The 13,315-nt window shown below is 43.6% G+C and overlaps 1 protein-coding gene across 1 annotated transcript in view; it reads right to left on the bottom strand.

The window, feature by feature from the left end:
• The window catches only part of LOC146784284 (uncharacterized), a 356,736-nt gene that overhangs the window by 64,141 nt on the left and 279,280 nt on the right, over window positions 1-13,315 (bottom strand). The window contains exon 13 of the mRNA XM_085635400.1: window positions 12,040-12,185. Coding sequence (XP_085491526.1) covers window positions 12,040-12,185 — 146 coding nt within the window. The remainder of the gene's footprint in view (window positions 1-12,039; window positions 12,186-13,315) is intronic.

The raw sequence follows: 13,315 nt of genomic DNA on the forward strand, positions 1-13,315 counted from the left end.
TCATCCAAAATTTGGGAACAATAAGCTGTCAAGGCCTGGCATTCCCACAATAAGTGTACTAGGGTACCTTTTTCGTTACATCCCCTCCAGCATGTAGGGCTATGGTCTGGATTTCCTCTGTTAAGACGTACAGGAGTAAGATACCAATATGTAGCAATTTTGGTTGCCCTCTCAATACTGGACATGTTGCATGCTGTATGCTTAGCTCTATAATACATTTCTCCCCACTCTTTGTTTAATAAATCTCTTCCTAACTCTGCCGCCCATCTTCTCTGGCTAGGTTTGGGATGCTGTGGGGCCGACTGTTGAAGCATAGCCTAAAGTTCGGGGATCAGTCCCTTGTCACTCTGTTTAGTAATCAACCATTTTTCGTACTTTGTCAGTTTACAGCTGACTTGTGGCTGTATTTCAGGAAGCAGCAGCCAATGTCGGATCTGCAGGTATCGTATCCCTTTGTACTCCAACAGCCCGTAGTCCTGCAATAGCTGTGAAAAGGGGATGATGCCCTCCACGTCAAACAAGTGGCCTGCAGATCTGCATTGTGAATTTTGCCATGCTGCGAATACCTTGTCTTCCATTCCTGGGGTGAACTCTCTATTCCCTAGCAGTGGTGTCAAAGGTGAGGGAAACGTCGTAAGTTTCGTTTTGTGAGCCACTCCATTGCAAATCTTCATCACCGTATTCGTGATTGGTGACCTCTGGAGGCTTTTCGGCCTATCTGATTTCTTTTAAAAAGGAACCTTCCACAAGGGAAGTCCAGCTACCGCCCTGTCCTGAAATAAACATATTTTCTCAGATTCAGACCTATTCCACTCAACTAGATATCTCAGCTGAGCCACCTTGAAGTAGTCCATTAAGTTTGGGATCCTCAGTCCCCCATCCTCTGCTCTCTGATACCCCAACTCTCGTTGCATACGAGGTCTAGCCCCGGCCCACACAAATCGAAGGATGTCAGCTTGTAGTGAAGTGATGGTGTCCTCCGGAGGGGAGACCGGCAAGGTCTGAAATAAATATAATGCTTTAGGCAGCATAGACATCTTGACCACAGCAATACGGCCCATCAGCGTTAAGTGCTGGTGACCCCAGTTACCCAGGTCCTTGTTGATCTGTTTCGCCAATTTAGCATAATTCAAATTTGCTGCGTAGTAGCTGCTAGGTCTATCCCCAAGTAAGGGACAGCTCTACCGTCTGAATCTCCGGGGCTAAATCCCTTCCCGTTTTGGAATCCCAGGTTATGAGGTTCAGACTGAGGATCTGGGATTTACTGACGTTTACTCGGAACCCCGAAGCCCGCCTGAAAAGCTCCAGTTCTTCCAGAAAAAAAGGGAGTGATCTCTTTGGATTCTCTAATGCTGCCAGGACATCATCTACATATAAACTAATGGGGTGTGTCTCTCCCCCAAATGGAATTCCCTGAATCTCAGAGCTCTCTCGGATCCTCTGAGCCAACGGTTCGATGTACAGGGCAAACAGGGGGGGTGACAAAGGGCACCCCAGCCTGGTGCCCCGTTGAATGGTAAAGGGCGTGAGGAAATGCCATTAATTGTAATTGTGGCTGAAGGAGAACTATAGCAACTCCCTACCCATGCCCGGAATCTATCCGCCACTCCAAAGTGGGTCATTATCTGTCCCAAGAAGCTCCAGTCTACTCGATCGAATGCCTTATCGGCATCTATCGCCAGTAAGATTGCATCCATTTTTGTGTGGTGTGCCTTATCAATTAAATGAAGGATTCTTTTGGTATTATCACCACCGATTTTGGATGAACCCTGCTTGGTCGCGCTCTATTATGTTTGGCATCAAGGGGCTTAATCTCGTAGCTAATATACTCGTGAACAACTTCAAGTCCACGTTCAGAAGGGACACAGGTCTATAAGAACTGCAAAGCTGTTTGTCTTTTCCGGGTTTTGGTAGCACCACTATAGCCGCTGCGAGCATACTTGGAAGAATTGTTTCTGGACCCCCAAAGGAGTTAAACACCGTCGTCAGTAGCAGGGCTAGAATCTGGCAAAATGTTTTATAAAAACCCGCCGAGAATCCATCCGGTCCCTGCGATTTTAGGGGTTTCAGCCGCAAGATCGCTGTGACCACTTCTTCGATACTTATGGGGGCATTGAGAGCGTCTGCTTGGTCTGGGGTTATTTTGGACGTATGGACTCTCTGTAAATAGGATGTTATGATGTTCTCAGCTGGGGCTTCTCTTTTATATAATTCCGCATAAAGGTCGCGGAAGGTATGCGCTATGCCTTCGTCAGTTGTGATTTCCTCCCCCGATTGTCCCTTAAGGGAGTGTATCCTAGTTTGTTGCCTTTGAGCTCTAAGTTTGCTGACCAACATGCACCCTGTTCTGTCTCCCCCAATGTAGTAGGAGCGCCACATACTCTGCTCTAGCTAGATCTAACCCCGCTAATTGTGCTCACGTGGCTTTCAACTGTCTCCATACACTGGGCGCCCCTGTGCGGCTATGTACTCTCTATAATTCCTTAACCTGTGTGGATAGTTCATACGGCTTCTCTTTGTGTTCCTTATTCTCAGCATCCGTGATAGCCATTAGTTCACCTCTCACTATCGCCTTCAAGGCCTCCCACACTATGGGAGTGGATACCTCGGGGAATCGTTAATGTCTAAATAGTCCTGAAAGCATTTGGTGAGTTGTTGTAGCACTGCCTTTTTTTAAGCATATTCTCCTTCAATCTTCAACACCCCCTCCTACTCTGCTGCGGTGGTAGCTGTAAGGTGAGTCTAACTGCATCATGATCGGAGAGTGCCGCTGGTTTAATGTCTACCTCTGTCATTATCGCTCGGATTTCTCTAGTACCAAAGAAGTAGTCAAGTCGAGCATAGGACCCAATGTCTGAGGATGTATTTCCCGCCATAGGTCAACCAGGCCCATCTCTTGTAACCACTCCTTCCGCGATAGCTCTCCCTTCTGGTTGTAGCGACTACTCGATCTATCTTTGGCCACTTCCAAGACTAGATCTATGTCCCCCCTACCAATGTCATGCGCGGTTGCGTCACCAAAGTCTCCTCCAGGGCCGATTTCAGAAAACCTTCCTGTCCTGTGTTTGGTGCATATATTGACCCAATCACCAATGACTGACCTGCGCATTGAATCTTATATGCTAATAATCTCCCTTTTATTTCTGCCACTTTATCTCTCAATACCCCCTTACAGTGTTTAGCGATCAGAATGGCGACTCCCGCCTTCTTTTCTGTGGTAGAGGAAAAAGCTGTTGGGGAAAGGCTCTAGACTTTAGGCGGAGCCGTTCTTTAGACAAGAGATGGGTCTCTTGCAGCAAGCAGATATCTGCCTCTGAGTGTTGTAAGTAGGAGATAATGGCTCACCTTTTCACGGGGTTGTTAAGCCCCTTCACATTAAGTGTGAGGACCTTTAATATATCGTTCGGCATCTCAACGAATTCCTCCAGCTTTACGTTCCTATCTTTTTTCCCCCCCTCACTGTAGACATAACTACTCTTGATGTACTCCTTCGCAAGGCTTTGCCAGGGATTTCTGTGTTTGTCCATGGTGCCTCTCTGCCACTATCCCCGGGGGAGTCCCAAGCAATCTCTTCTTTTGGTTGGTGGTATCCAAGCTTGCTCTCCTCGTCTAGTTGCCTCCTTCCTACTGATTCTGGCTATAATGCGCCCTCCGGCGAGTTCAACACTACGCGAGTTCTGAACCAAGGGAACCCTAAGGGATCCTTTACTTGCTCTTCACAACTTTGTGGCCCTCTCGGACTCTATGGTATGTTTGCGGCCTGGTATGGAGCGTGATCCTATGCCGGATCCCCCAAGCCCCTTCCTTTTGTCCTCAAAGCCACTGCGGGTGCCTGTTCTCTTTATGGCCTCAACATTGCCGCCCGATCTCCAGTGATTGCTTTGCCGCGCTATGTCTTTCCTCCCCCCGGGCCTGCTACTTTTGTGGCCTTAGCGGGGAGCGCTGTTCCAGTCTTGCCCGTCCACTTGGTGCAATACAGTGCTCACCGTTGTGCACTGGGCAGTCCGGCTCCCTCCGCTCGCTCTCTATCCTGCCACCATGCGCTGTCGCGCTCAATTACTGCTCCCCTCTCCGCTTCTTCCGTGCTTCAGTTTGGGCGAACGCTCTCCGTCAGGGGAGCTCGTCGCCATCTTGATGCTTCTCCAGCGTACCGATCTTCCTCTTAAATTTGAGGTTCGGGATGACGATCCCCCACGGACTCCTGTGTGGTCACGCCGTTGTCCCCATCTCTCGTGGGGTCGTTTCGCTCTATTCCAGCATCGGACTGAGCCGCGGCGGACGGGAGCGGGGAGATGAACAATGCAAGTCTCACCCGATAGGCATCTTGGCCACGCCCCCTGGTCGTCTTATTTTGAAAACTTATGACAACGGCAGCTGGACTAGCTTATTGATTGGGAACAGCATCTGTTAAAGCCAGTAAACCTTTATGGGTTGGTTGTTAATATGTTGTTATACAAACAATATACAGGTATTTAGTTAAATGTAATCTCACAGACTTCCATAGTAGGCAGGGATTTTGACGTTGGCCACCCACTCTGACAAACCCATAGGGGTTTCACTGTGATGATTCTTGTTGGGCCCTATTGAGAGGCGCTGTATATTGTTTTGCAAGCTGTATTTTTCTACAAATATTGTCAGTTTATAACTGTATGCATCATGGATGCCAGTTTAGGTGTACTTGAATAGACAGGTGTTGGGTAAGGTGTTAAGCCAATGCTAAATGGTTCATTAGGAAATGTCATGCCATATTTCATATGTTAGATCTGTTTATTATGAAATATTATGATAAAGCCAGTAGGCCTGACCTACTAAATGTGAAAAGCATATGTTAAAGACAATAGGCTTTTAAGGATGGATTGTTATTACACTGTTCTAAAGCTTGTGGGCAGGTATTTTGTTACATGGAATTTCACAGATCACCCCAGCAGGCAAGGGTTGTGGTGTTAGTGATCCACCCGAACAAACCTTGTGGATAGAAGACATGCACTACAATATTCCTTTTTAGGCAATCTCAGGAGCGATAGTATTTTGCTTTGCCAACTGTAATTCTGTATACATTTGTACTTTTATCACTGTGTGCTGGATGGTTGCTTTGAGAAATGCTTACGCTCACTAAAGGCTTCGAATCCAATGATTAGGCTATAAATTGATCGTTTATAATGAAAAGTTATGATGAAGGAGATAGGCCTGGCATATTGATTGTGAAAAGCATATGCTAAATTCAATAGGCATTTAATGGTGCATTATGGGGTTTTTGTTATATGGAATCTCACAGATTAGTAAATAGGTAAGGATGTCAGTGCTGGTTACCCCTCTGACATACAATGGGTATAGAAGCTATGCACTGTGAGAATCATTGTCAAGTCCTGTTAGGAAAGACAGTATTTTTCTTTGCCAACTGTAATGTTGTATACATTTGCAATTTTATGACTGTAAGCCTGGGAAAGCTTACACTTAGTACAGAGGGCCTGAGCTGCTTATGGTGCCAAACCAAGGATAACAGCTATAGACTTGATTGTTGTGCAGGGACAGGTTATGCCAGATGCCATAGGACTGGCCTGTTTATGATGAAAAATTATTACAAAAGCAGTAGGCCTGGCTTATTAATTGTGAAAGGCATATGGTAAAGCCGAAAGGCCTCTAAAAGTATATTGTTATCACATTATGTTACATGCCATAGAAAGGTATTCGGTTAAATGAAACCTCACAGATTACCATAGCAGGCAAGGGGTTTGGTGTTGGTCACCCTCTCCGACAAACCAGGGGAGCAGAATTTCACTGTGATGATTTTTGTTAGGCCCTATTGGGGGGATGGGGAGGGGTAATACTATTTTGCCAACTGTAATTCGGTACTTATGCCAGATGATTGCTTTCTTATGTACACTTCAGTTGGTCTGTGTCTCTATAGTGTCACACTTTTGGTAAAAGGTAAGGGCCTTATTGGTTCACTGGGAAACGTTATGTCAGATTCATTGAGTGTGATCTATTGATAATGAAATGTTAAGGACAAAGCAAGTCGGCCTTACTCATTGTAAAAAGCATGTGTTAAAGGCAATAGGCTTTTATGGGTGGATTGTTAGTACACTGCTAAAGCGTGGAGGCTAGTATTTTGTTACATGGAATTCAACGGATTACCATAGTAGGCAAGGGTTTTGGTGTTGTTGACACACCTGAATATGCCATGGGGATAGACACTTTGCACTATCGTAATACTCATTAGGTGCTTTTAAGAGGGATTTTGTATTGTTTTCACAATTGTATTTTGTAAATTTTTGTAATTACATTACATTGTTGCCTTGTGGTAAGGCTTATGACCAAATTAGTAGGTTTGACTTTGTTATGGTAAGAAACCAATGATAAAAGTTATAGGCCTTATTGTTTAAAATGAAAAGGTATGATAAAAGCAGTGGGCAAGACATATTGATTGTGAAAAGCACAAGTTAAAGTCAATAAGCATTTAAAGGTAGAAATTTTCACTCTGTATGAAAGCTTACAGATTGGTATTTTGTTAAAAGCAATCTCCCAAATTACCATACTAGGCAAGGATTTTGGTGCTGGTTACTCCCTCTGACAAACCGTGGGAATAGATTTGCACAGTCAGAATCCTTGTTAGGCCCTCCTAGGAGAAGGAATATGTTAACCTGTAATCATCTATGTGTAGCGCATAGTGCCGTAGATTCCTTTGCTTAGCATTATCCTGCCATCTAGTGTTGGGCTCAGACGATTACAAGTTGTTTTTCTTCAAAGAAGTCTTCGAGTCACGAGGTATAGTGACTACTCCTCCAGTGTGCAATGTGCATGTTGCCTGACTCCTTTGTTAGATTGTGTTTTCCGCCATCAGGTTTGGAAGTCGATATCGCAGACCCGGAACCAAAGCTTAATCCCTCACCAAGGACTTTGCGGCACTCGGTTTTTCTCTCCAATCAAACACATCTCCCATCCGAACAACATCAGCTGGTGTTATTGGTCATTTCACAGCGCCCACACGGGCTCGGGCCAGGCCTTCCAAAACTTCTTCGCCTCAATCCTATAAGACAACGTCCACGAGGGATGCTTTGCCAACTGTCATTTTGTATACTATGTAATTTTAGGACTATATGCCTTATAGTTACCTTGTGAAGAAAGCTTAAGCTCAGTACAGTGGGAGGCCTCTGTTGATTATGGTGAAAAGCCATTGATGACAACGCTAGAGGCCTGATTGGTTTAGCTAGGAAAAAATATTTCCAGTGCCATAGATCTGATCTGTTAATTATAAAATGTTATGCTAAACACAGGAGGCCTGACATAGTGACTGTGAAAAGCATATGTTAAAGTTATTAAGCATTTAAGGGTGAATTGCTATTTCTCTGTATTAAAGCCTGCTGATAGGTATTTTGTTACATGAAAGGCCACAGATTACCTTTGTAGGGAAGGATCAGACCAGTGCCATTAATAGGCTGCTTCCATTCACAAAAGCGTACTGCATGGGTTAAAGTTTCTGTCCACATCAGTCACTGACTCTCTTGCCCTGCAAATTATAATATTTTCTGATGACGTGTACATCCACCTGAAACAATGTGTGCGCTTCAGTGTCAAGGCTGAATGGCCAGTCCTTTAGTTTTCAATTTTCTCATTTAATTTCTTTGCTTCTCCTCTTTTTATTGTTATGTTTCTTAAGAGGATACTACAGCTCTTCAGGCAATGCTAACGAGTCGCTTGCTTGCCATTCATTTAATCTCTGCAGTACACCGCATCGCACATGGCCACTTCCTCCAAACAAGGAGACCATTATGGAATGATTTTGTTTCACCATTCCAACATGGCCAACACGTTGGTTCTAAATGTAGCAGTCATGATGGAACTTTCTTACAGTGAAAGACTATTTACAGTACTTGTGCAAGATGGACACATGCTGCTATGTTTAGTTTTGTTATTACAAGCATATGCCCACAACGTTTAGACGTAAGCAAGTTTTCTTTTTTATACTTGTAGTCTTTTAATTTATCATGCATATGTTAAAACACTGACCTCTTTATCAAAAATGTGTGCAGCATCACTAAAGGTCCTTAATTGAAGTCAGCGAGGCAGTCCTTGTTACATTTCCTAGGTTGTGTTTTATGTTGCATGGTCTATGTGTCCCTATTCCTATTTCTGAGGTGAAATTTCTTTTCCAGGAGTATGTTTTTGTAGTTTTGCTTCAACATATGACATATGAGTCTTGTATACAGAATACTGTGAACAGAGTTGCCTCTAGGCTTCTGAGGAGTTAATGGTGTGGATTGGTGATTCAGACGGGGCATGATTGAGAGGTCAAGTTGAGGCTTCAAGCAGTGCAAGTTTCTGACAGGGCCTGTCACTGGGTCATGAATGTGTTCACGCTACAGGTTCATCCAATGCTTAGCCTCTATGCAAAGTGCAGAGAGCAATGGTCACGTATTTGCCAATCGCAATTACAGTTCTATGGGAAAGTGTGTCAAGAGGGTGCACAGTTGTTTTAGGCAGTGCCAAAGAAAAAAATCCAAGGTTTGTGAATGCACGGCACGTCAATTCACCAAATCACCAGGGGTAGAGTAAGTGACATCACATGCTCTTTGACCTTCACTTTCACTCACTCACTCACACACATTCACACTTACACACTCACATAAACACCCGCAAGCATGCACACAACATACATATAACAGCATTTCTTACTTACCTCAGGTGCCAAGGAGGCTATTTGAACTCCATTTTTATTACTCACTAATAGTGAAAAATATTAAATAAATATATAATATATATAAAAAAAATATATATAAAAATATATATATATATAAAAAATTGGATTTGGTATTACGAGGTTGTAAAAAACGAATTGACAGAATACAACTGATGTCCATAAGAACGAGCTGCCACTGTGTTCCTGGCACTGATTTTGCCATCTCTGAGAGCAGGGGTTGCAAAGGCAGTGACAGGGGCTATGAGGGGCAAGCCAGGGATCGCAGCTGCAACCCCTGGCTGGTGACCCCTAAATGACGTCCACGGGTTTGTGTGTGTGGAGAGGAGTAGAATTGTGAAGTGGAGGAGATTAAAGAAAGCGCATGCAGAAAGTGAAAAGACAGTGATGGAAAGAAAGGAGATTAAGTGTGAGACATGCAGATCGTGGAACTTCAGTAAACAAGGTGGGAAAAAAGTTGCAAGCAACTAGTGCATAAAGGGAGACTACCTGCATTTTCTGTTAGCGTACCCAAGCACATCACAAAACAAAAACATGCATGTGCAGCAATCCAGATCTATGGGATTTACAGATGCTTATTAGCACAGATTTTTTATTCGGTATTAGATAAATGAGTAGCATCTCCCATTCTTCCCCTCCCATCACTTCACTTTGCAATATGCACCAAAGGACAGCTCATGCAGTGTGGCACAGGATTCTAGTTCACATGTTTTTGTCACACCCATTATTACATTAACCGCCCCTCTCACATGAACTATGCTACTCTGGCCACACCCGGTCTAGAGACCTCCCCCCAAGTTTTTCTGCTCACTTAAAGCACTGGATGTGCTAACTACGTACACAAACTTGGATCATACTCATAATGAAAAACAATGATAAATAAGCTATAGCAATAAATAAATTAATATAAATTAAAGATAACTGCATTGAATTAAATGAAGCAAAGCAACTACATATACAAACCGGTGTTGTTGTGAATGACACTGTTCTCAATAGTTTTGCTTTCAAACGTCCAATTCGTATGTGAAAAGTTAAACCCATGCTATTAAAAATGAATATAGTAGAGAATATACAGGTTGCTTCTGCTTTTTATCGGCGTCCAGTGGAACCAATTAAAACTGCAGCTTCTTAAATCGTTTTCTAAGGGGTCTTCTAATAAATTCGTCCCCCATCTGTCTCCAATATCCCATAAACAGACTTGGAAGGGGACTAGAAGGGAGGGATTGCCTAAAGTACAGGACATAGCATACCTGACATAAGGTATACATGGTATGAGCACCGCCAATGACTAGAGGAAGTTGTGACTGCCATGACCTCCTTTGACCCCCCTACACTTATTGCCATTCTATTCATCTCCTTCACATTTCTCCTGCCTTCTCTCTCGACGCCATCTACCTCCCTAACTTTTCCATCACCCTTCGGCTGCTCGACCCCCTAGGCTTCACTGCTTCTCTCGCCATCTGTTTCACGCCACAAGTCCTAACAAATGATTTAGGGAGTTAATTAGCATGAGGGAAGTGTAATGACATCAGGGTAAGGGTTACTAGAGGTGTTCCGACACCCCTATTAGACCCTTACCTTTCATTGGAATGGGTCTATGACAATCTCCTATTGCATGGATTCACCAAGGAAGTGCTTGGCCTCCTCACCTAGATACGTTCATACAACTCTCATGCTCACCCCTATTTTCTTCTCTGCTTGCTAGTTACATCGTAATAATGCATGTTTTAATAAAGCTGAGTGGGTTAAGCCCTCAACGATGAGCTCTGTATGGCCTCATGGTCAGAGGTTCAGATCTCAGAATTGGCAACCATGTCTTTTCCTCCTTCAAGCTTCATGAAACGAGCATCAGGTTAAATGAGGTAATGACCATTGCATACAAATAAAGTGCTAGCTATTAAAACAAAAACTCTAGAAAGAGCACATTTTTACTATTATTATAAAAGAATGAATCATTCATGCTAGGGGATGTGAAATTTGCGTAACTTCAAAGTTACATTTTGGGAAAATTACAGGAAATTAGATGAACAGCAAACCCAGCGTTTATCCCTATTTATTGAGAGCAAAATGCATCCCTGCGTGGTTTATGGACGCAAGTGTGCATTTTGCAGTTAAAAAATAGGGCTACATCAGACATGAGGTGTGCAGCACCCGCTTGCGTTAATTTCATTCACGTTGTTCCCAAGCACCCGTGGTAGGATTTTCTCGGAACGGGCAGAAAATTACACAATTTATCTTAATGGTGTAATTTCGCATAACAGGCATAATATGAAATGTTGGAAATAACGCACGATCACACTACCACTAATAAAAATTTCGCTCTGGCGTAATTTTTGCCAGAGTTAAAGCGTAATGGATTTTGAAACTGCTGGTATTTTCTAACCGGAGTTCAGGCACAAAAGCACCTCACTCATCCTGCAGTGAAGGACGGATAAATGGTGCTCGGGTGAGTGCGTTTGAGGACTACCCCTCCTTGGCACTTCTCAAACTTAAAGGGATGGTGGCAGGAGTGGTGGAAAAACATGGTATGAGACTACACTAAAAAAGTATGTGATAGCACACCTTGATTTCACTAGTGAACATTTTATCTCCTTCATCTGCTGGAACATATGGGGAAGTTGTGCCATGTCCAACAATAGTTCAGGGCCGCTGCCCACTCTCGACTTGCGCCCTGATCTATTCTCCTACCTTCCTCGCTCCCTTTTTATCCGCATTTTCTACTCGCCCCTACTTCAGTTTTAGCTGTTTCGTTAGTCCACCTCACTCCTTCCATTTGACTCTTTTCCCATTATTTACCCTGTGCTTCTGATCAACTTTCTTTTATCATCCCCAATCCACTACCCAACCACCTCTCGCCTCTCCTAGTTCAAGCAAGAGCCTCCATCTTTTATTCCTCAACTCCCCTTTCCGCAGTTCTTTCTCCATATGATCACCCCCTCATCACTTCCTATTCTTTCCCATTTCTTATACAGGATTCCTCTTCCTCCATTACTGTCTTTCTACCTCTTTCCTGGTGTTTCCGTCTCCTATGCCCGTTGCACTTCCACATTTCCCATCCATACACCACCAACCTGACAATGGTGAGGTAGTGTCACTTGGCCTGAAAGAGGTGTATGGGCCAGGTGGGAGTTTGCTCATCTCCTCGTCTCACCAGGACTCTCAGACTGCTCTTCATCCATTAAACCTGCACCCCTCTTTCTGAACACAAACAGATAATCACTGGACCTGGAAGCAGAACAGCACTTAGTCAGTGGCCCAATCCTCTCTTTGGCTCCACCTCATTTTGCTTCTCCTGCCTCTAGGCAACATCTGAAAGGGAAGTGAGGCTCTCAGGTGGTACTCACTCTGCTTGGAAGAGGTAGATGCGCCAGTCAGAAGTCTGCAGGCGGAAAACATTGGGCCGCTTGTTGTACTTGCTGGCTCTCTCCGCAAGGGCGTGGTGAATGCTGATAACCTCCTCAGAGCACTGGTAGTCCAGCCGGTACTCCTCCTGAGCACAAATGTGACAGTTCAGATCCAGAACAAGATGGAGACCACAATACAAGGTTAATGCACCTCCCAGATCAACAGGAGACAGTAACATAGAGGAGAACAAGGAAGAGGTACTTGTGCAAGGGAGAGAAAAGGCTGCCCATTCTGATTAAGCGAGTGCACTTTGCAGCAGAGCAACGTTCACTGTGTACAGTTGTGGGGCGTTTAGCACAATCCCATATAATTATTCTAATGCTCCATTTTGATGCTCTGTAAAGGCGATGTTACACTGTAGTTTGGAGGGGAGACCTGGAAACTGAAAGCTAACTTTTCTTTTATTGTTTTGCATGGGTATGTCTGGTGCTAAAGTCTTACTGATAAAAGATCTGGAAGCAGGGACAAAGAAAAGGGGTTAACTTTGGAATGACAAAGCAAGAATTTTGTATTTTGTTTTTTTAATCAAACAGGGAGCATTCCCTTCAAAGCATTGTTTATTGAATCTAAAATGATATGCCCAATAACACCCTTACCGGGCACTCACAAATGCTCTGGCTGTCTCTCTGAATGATACATTTTGTGTGCACAGCAATTTTCTAAGATGCCATATAAAGTTAACCTCTTTACTGTGCTATTGGTGTATATAAATGTCACAAAATGGAATGCCGAGTACGTCCTTGTGATGTATTCAAGTGGCACGGGCAAGAAATGTTAAGGGAATTGTCCCACCAATGTTTGTGCATGGTTTGTAAAAACGTGTTAGTCAGGAATGTGCAGAGAACCCGAGAGTCAAGGGTCAGAGGGAAGTAAAGAACTCAATTATTCAAAAGAAGAAGTATTCTGAGAGTCAAACAATTTGGAGATGCGAGGGAGAATAGCCCCCGCGGTACTTAAACACAAATGTAGCCTTCTACTGACACATTAATATTAGAAAATTAATAAACTATATATATATTTTTTTCTAAAGTGTAACATTTTTAAATTTCTGTAAATGTGAAGGAATTTAAACGTGGGGCAAAAAAACACTGGTATCCTTAGCTTGATTTCTAGGAGCAGTGAAAGCACGGCAAACAGAATCTAGCATGGATGACTGATGGCCTTAAGTTAAGCACAGGTATGTGCTGACAAAATGAGCACATAAATTAGGAGTAA

Source organism: Triturus cristatus, chromosome 11, assembly GCF_964204655.1.
Source record: "Triturus cristatus chromosome 11, aTriCri1.1, whole genome shotgun sequence".
In the NCBI taxonomy this organism is placed as follows: domain Eukaryota; kingdom Metazoa; phylum Chordata; class Amphibia; order Caudata; family Salamandridae; genus Triturus; species Triturus cristatus.